Source organism: Sapajus apella, unplaced genomic scaffold, assembly GCF_009761245.1.
Source record: "Sapajus apella isolate SASKATOON/1434 unplaced genomic scaffold, GSC_monkey_1.0 scaffold217, whole genome shotgun sequence".
Lineage (NCBI taxonomy): Eukaryota > Metazoa > Chordata > Mammalia > Primates > Cebidae > Sapajus > Sapajus apella.
The window spans coordinates 345,570-351,569 of record NW_022437157.1 but is presented as its reverse complement, the minus strand read 5'-3'; the positions used below and the strand labels follow the sequence as shown (position 1 = coordinate 351,569).

General features: G+C 52.0%; 1 protein-coding gene across 2 annotated transcripts in view; it reads left to right on the top strand.

Moving 5' to 3' along the window:
* Nucleotides 1–2,139: 2,139 nt before the first annotated feature.
* The window catches only part of GABBR1 (gamma-aminobutyric acid type B receptor subunit 1), a 32,090-nt gene continuing 28,229 nt past the window's right edge, over nt 2,140–6,000 (top strand). The window contains exons 1-4 of one of the 2 annotated variants that reach the window (XM_032270862.1): nt 2,311–2,413; nt 2,878–2,966; nt 3,669–3,872; nt 4,623–4,808. In XM_032270862.1, coding sequence (XP_032126753.1) covers nt 3,851–3,872; nt 4,623–4,808 — 208 coding nt within the window. In that variant the 5' untranslated portion in view covers nt 2,311–2,413; nt 2,878–2,966; nt 3,669–3,850. Of the gene's footprint in view, nt 2,414–2,877; nt 2,967–3,668; nt 3,873–4,622; nt 4,809–6,000 lie in introns of both variants that reach the window. The other variant, XM_032270863.1, reaches the window with a different exon arrangement.

The window sequence follows — 6,000 nt, the reverse complement described above, 5'->3', positions numbered from 1 at the left end:
ACAGTTCTGTGTAAATTTAGGGATAATTAACTTTGCTACCAAGAGTTGTTCAACATTTTGTTAAATCACTTCATTGACAACAACATGTTGGAGGTAGTTGAGTCACCAACTCAGCACCTGGATCAGCCTGTGTTGGTAGCAGTTCCATCCCGTGGTTCTGTGGATAGGTGGAAGCATCTGCCTACTCCATCAAGACTTCTAGGGTAGTAGGGCCTCGGCACTCACACATTAAAATACTGTTTATGTTATTTTATTGAAAGTTATTTTTCTTTAATTTCCCCTTTACATTACAGAAAGGGAAGCATTTTGCTTTTTTTAAGTTGTATATATAGGTAGGTTATAACATCTATGACTTTCTTCCTTCCTCCCTCCCTCTCTCCCTCCTCTCTCTCTCTCTCTCTCTCTTTCCTTTTTTTGAGAGAGAGTCTTGCTCTGCCACCCAGGCTGGAGTGCAGTGGCGTGATCTTGGTTCACTGCAGCCTCTGCCTCCCAGGTTCAAGCAATTTTGGTGTATCAACTGGGATTACAGGTGCACACCACCATACCAAGCTAATTTTTGTATTTTTAGTAGAGACGGGGTTTCTCCATGCTGGCCAGGCCAGGCTGGTCTCTAACCCCTGAGCTCAAGTGATCGGCCTGCCTCAGTCTCCCAAAGTGCTGGGATTACAGGGGTGAGCCTTATCTATGAATTTCAATTTAGGACAGTAAAAGTGTCATTAAAACATATTTATCGCCGGGCGCGGTGGCTCAAGCCTGTAATCCCAGCACTTTGGGAGGCCGAGGCGGGTGGATCACGAGGTCAAGAGATCGAGACCATCCTGGTCAACATGGTGAAACCCCGTGTCTACTAAAAATACAAAACATTAGCTGGGCATGGTGGCGCGTGCCTGTAATCCCAGCTACTCGGGATGCTGAGGCAGGAGAATTGCCTGAACCCGGGAGGCGAGATGTTGCGGTTGGTCAAAGGGCCGCCATTGCGCTGGAACAAGAAAAAAAAGCGTTCATCTTCGGCACAAAAAAAAAAAAAAAGAAAAGCATATTTATCATAAAAAAGAGTTGAAGGTTAAGAGTCTAAATTCTAGTCAGTCTCTCAGTGTTTGGTTTCTTCCTACCGCTTTCTCCCCCCAGGGCCAGCCAGAAAGCAGCTTTTTTTTTTTTTGTCCTCCCAAGAAGGAGCCCACTGTTTCCTCTCCCAGCCCAAACTCAGGCCCATGAACAACAACACACAGCACACACACAACACACACACCACATACACCACACACACACACACACACACACACACACAACCTCCTCCACTTCAAGGTATAGCCAACAGCTTCTGGAGCCTTCAAAAAGGCCGCCTGTACCTGCTGTCTTTAGCGCTTCCAGTTTGCCCTTGGTCAAGAAATACTGTTTGCTAGGCCCTGCTGGAATACGGAAGACAGTAATGGCTCCTAACTACCTGGAGGTCCTTTTTCCTCTTGTCCTTTTACCCCTTCGTATCTCAATTTCTCTACTTGATATTCCCCTCCTTTTTTTTTTTTTTTGCCTCCAACCCGTTCTGCGCGCTCCCTGCAGAGCAGGCGAGCAGCAATGCTGCTGGACCATGGAGCTGCTCTAGTCTCCCAGAAATCTCTTCTACACCCAACCCTTCTCGCGCGTAGGTGGCCCTCAGTACCTTCTTCCCCACCTCGCCCACTCCCCTTCTGACCCAGGCTGCTTCTTTCCAGTCCTTGGGTCTCAGTTCTTTTGGGCCTCTGCCTGTCTCCTCTCACCCGGATCCAGGGCTGCCTTCTCTTTGTGCAGCCGTCCTTCTCCACCTCCATCCCAGACTCCCTGTCTCAGCGCCAGCTCCTCTGCCTTTAGCTCAGGTTCCTTCACTCCCACCCCAGCTTCCAGTTGTCTTGCCCAGAGGTCCCTCGGCAGTGACCGGTGCCCGCCGGTGAGTGCGTGTGCACCAGTGCACCTCCCTCTCCCCCACCTCTCCGCCCCGCTCCTCTCCGCCGCCCGCCCCACAGCGCTGTGGGCGGTCCAAGGCGGGGCTGGGATCCGGGGCGGCTCCCGGGGCTCGGGTTGTGGGAGGCGTCCTCTCCCCGGTCTTCCCCTCTCATCCCCCCGCCCTGCCTTCCCCTGCACCCTCCTTCCTCCCTCCGCCCGGGAGCTCTCCCCGGTCCCCGGCGCCGCCTCCTTCCCTCCCGGCTCCCCGCTCCCGTGGCCGCCGCCGCCCCGGGGAAGGAGAGACAGGGGTGGGGTTTGGGGGAAGCGAGAGAGGAGGGGAGAGACCCTCGCCGGGCTGGAGCCTGGATTCCAGGGGAGGAGGGACGGGAGGAAGAGGAAGGTGGAGGAGAAAGGAGGGGGGAGCGGGGAGGAGAGGCCGGGCCTGGGGCCTTGAGGCCGGGGGAGAGCTGGGGAGCCGGGCCGGCGCGCCGAGGTAAGAGCCAGGGCCCCGGGTTAGCAGGGCTTGGAGAAGGGTCGCGCGGCGTTGTGGGAGAGGGGGCAGCGGGCGCAGGGCCCAGCTGGGGTAAGCGGTGCTGGGGGAGAGGAGGAACCGTGGGGATGGAATCGGGGAACGCTGAGGCGACCGATCCCGGGAGCGTGGGTAAGCCAGGTTCCTGCGAGCTGCGGGGGCCGGGGGAGAGGAGGTGGTGAGAGGTGGAGTCCCGGGAGGGTTGGGGGCCGAGGGAGGCAGGAGGAGGGTGGGGACAGGCTTTCTCTCCTCCTCTCCCCCCACCCCGCGCGGGGCTCCGCCCCCGCCTCCTCCGCGGGGCGCTCATCTGGTCCCCAGGCTGAGCCCGGTCGGAGCCTGCGAGGCAACGGGCTTCAGGCCGGGTAGTCTCCGGGTACGGGCCGCGCCGGCGGGACTCCGTCCGGTCCTCATGGCCGCCTCTCACTTAGATGCTGCTGCTGCTGCTGCTACTGGCGCCACTCTTCCTCCGCCCCCCCCGGCGCGGGCGGAGCGCAGACCCCCAACGCCACCTCAGAAGGTGCATCCTTCTTCGACGACCTCGGGCCCTCCTTTGCCCCACTTCCCTTTCCCTGCATCTCCTCGATTCTGGTCCTCATCATGATCCCTTCAGTCCCACATAGCTTCCCGGTCTGGCAACCCCTTCTGCTCGGCCCCACTTTACTACTGCTGACCTCCTTCTGTCACCCCACGTTACTACCCAGCACCCCTTTTCTCTGCCCACATTACTACACTCTACCACCTTTCTGTGCATTATTTTCTCAGCCTCAATCCTCTTTCCTGGCCCCACATTACTACCTCAATTCCTCCCTTGTCTTCTTCTCATTTTATTGTCCAGATGGTCTTACAAGGCCCCCTTATCCTCTCATTCTAATTCAACTCAAATATCCTCATTTAGCTTTTTTGTTTTTTTAAGAAATCTCCACCCACATAAACCCTTCATAATTTCTTAATTACTTTTCTTCCTTACCTCCACCTAGCACCCTTCCCTCCCCACTTGTGGGTTCTCTCATCAGCTTTAACCCTGGACCTTTACTCTCTGTCCTTTAGCCCCGGGCTCTGTACCTGTCCCCACTCCTACCCTCTGGTGCCCCATCCCTCTTCCTCTGTCCCCAGCCTGCCCGCAGACCACGCCCTACTCTCCCCTGCCTCCCACTGGGGAGCCTGCCTTTTCTTCTTTCCCACCATTGCTCTCTGTATGCCTCCGCCACTCACCCCTTAGGTTGCCAGATCATACACCCGCCCTGGGAAGGGGGCATCAGGTACCGGGGCCTGACTCGGGACCAGGTGAAGGCTATCAACTTCCTGCCGGTGGACTATGAGATTGAGTATGTGTGCCGGGGGGAGCGCGAGGTGGTGGGGCCCAAGGTCCGCAAGTGCCTGGCCAACGGCTCCTGGACAGATATGGACACACCCAGCCGCTGTGGTGAGTAGCCTCAGAAGCCCCTTCCCTCTTCAAGACCATTCCTTTTCCTGCCTCAAAGTTAGCATTACTGTTTGGAAGTCAGCACTTTAAATCCAGTATACCAAAATTCACAAATACATTTATTGAATGACTACTACATCAGAGCAATTTTGTTGTGTGCTGTTGGAGGTGGTATAGCTGGCAGCTTGCCCAGTTCATTTCATCCTCCCTTCATTAGGCCACTGATCATTGGCCTATAACATTGATAATTCATCTTGTGAGTTATTCTCGGTGAGGATCATTAGCGGCAGATGATGACAAAAAATTCTAAAATGATTTCATCACATTTTTGAATACCTCTGTCACCAACCCAGCGACCATATGCCCAAGAAACAAAAACCAGTTTAATATTAATAGAAGCCAACTATAATAAGAAAAGCAAATCTGATTGTGCATCCAAAGTTATCTACATCTACATATTTCAAAGCCAGAGAACCGCCCACTGTAGCTGACTTTGAAGAGATCCCATTTTGTGTGCTTATAGCCCCATCTTGGGATCCTACAATGGTAATTATTCTTCCTTTCGGGAATGTGTGGATGCTTGCAGAGGTAAGGGAGGATTGGAAGATAGGTAGGCAAATCCTTTCCACGTGTGATTTTCTTTAGCACAGGATGCTTGTGGACCCAAACCCACACCTCAGTCCCCTGCTCTTTAAAGGGAAAGAGCCTTCTCCAACTTGCCTCTCTTCTTATTTTCCTGTCTCTCCACAGTCCGAATCTGCTCCAAGTCTTATTTGACCCTGGAAAATGGGAAGGTTTTCCTGACGGGTGGGGATCTCCCAGCTCTGGACGGAGCCCGGGTGGATTTCCGGTGTGACCCCGACTTCCATCTGGTGGGCAGCTCCCGGAGCATCTGTAGTCAGGGCCAGTGGAGCACCCCCAAGCCCCACTGCCAGGGTGAGGGGAACAGCTGCCTGCATGCAGCTGATGAGGACGCTTGTGTGAGGATGGGAGTGGGGTGGGAATGGATGATGGGAAAGAATGGGGAGCTATAAAAATGTGGGGGAGGGCATTGGAAAGGGGGAGATGAAAGTCCCTTTTTCCTCCGTAACCTGCCTGAAACTTCCTCTTACAGTCCCTAGTATCCTCTGTATGTTGGGGGCTTCCTTCCTTTACCTTTAAAAAAGTACTCTGCTCCCAATTCTTAGGCCTCACGTTTTCTCTTTCCTTTATGAATCTCACCTCTCTCACCTTCTTAAGGTTTAAATATTCCATTTTTTCCCTTCTCTAAACTTAGAACTTTCCATGCATCACCTTCTTCTAGAGGGTGATCTCTCCTTAGAATTGCTCCCTCACCATTCATTAAATAATTGATTTATTGTGAAGACTCAGAAATAAATCAAACAGTATACTTAGAAAAATTGAGAAGGGGAGCTCTGGGAGTGGAAACGTATTAGGGTAAAAGACTTAAAGTTGGAGGCAGCATTATCAGAAGATAAAGAACTCAGGGACTGGATGGGAAGAAGACAGTCCTTTTCTATACTTCCCAGACAACCTCCATTATTCCCTAAGGGAATCAGTGTTGTGTTTGTCTACCTCTTTTTTTTTTTTTTTTTTTTTTTGCCATATATTTCTACAAACTCTCCCTTTTCTAGGCACCCGAACTCTGCTGTCTTCTCTCCTGGGATGCAGTCATCCCATTCCTATGCCTCATACTTTCTCTACCCTGGTAGATTCTTTCAAGACCTTTGGACCTTACTTTCCTCACATAAGTCAGTTATTCTGCTTCTAGTTTACCATTTCATTCTGGAAATTGAGAGTCCCATCCAGGGGTGGACTTATGACACTACTGAAACTTAGGCTTCAAGGATCCTCACCTACAGGGCCCTCTTCCTGTGCTCTTATAGAGGGCTCGATGGATATGTGTTCATATGGTAATAGGCTTTTGTAAAAATTGCAGAAATAAGATTTTAATAGCAATTGCTTAAAGCCAATTGTATGTGTATTCTTTTCTTAAAGACTCCCAATTTTGTAATATTCAGGCGCCACAGAAGCAAGATCTGCCCTAAACTTAGCTGCTGGCATTCCTGTCTCAAATTCTGTTGTCCTATGAAAAATCAAAGAAGAAAATCAATAAGTCCTGACCCCT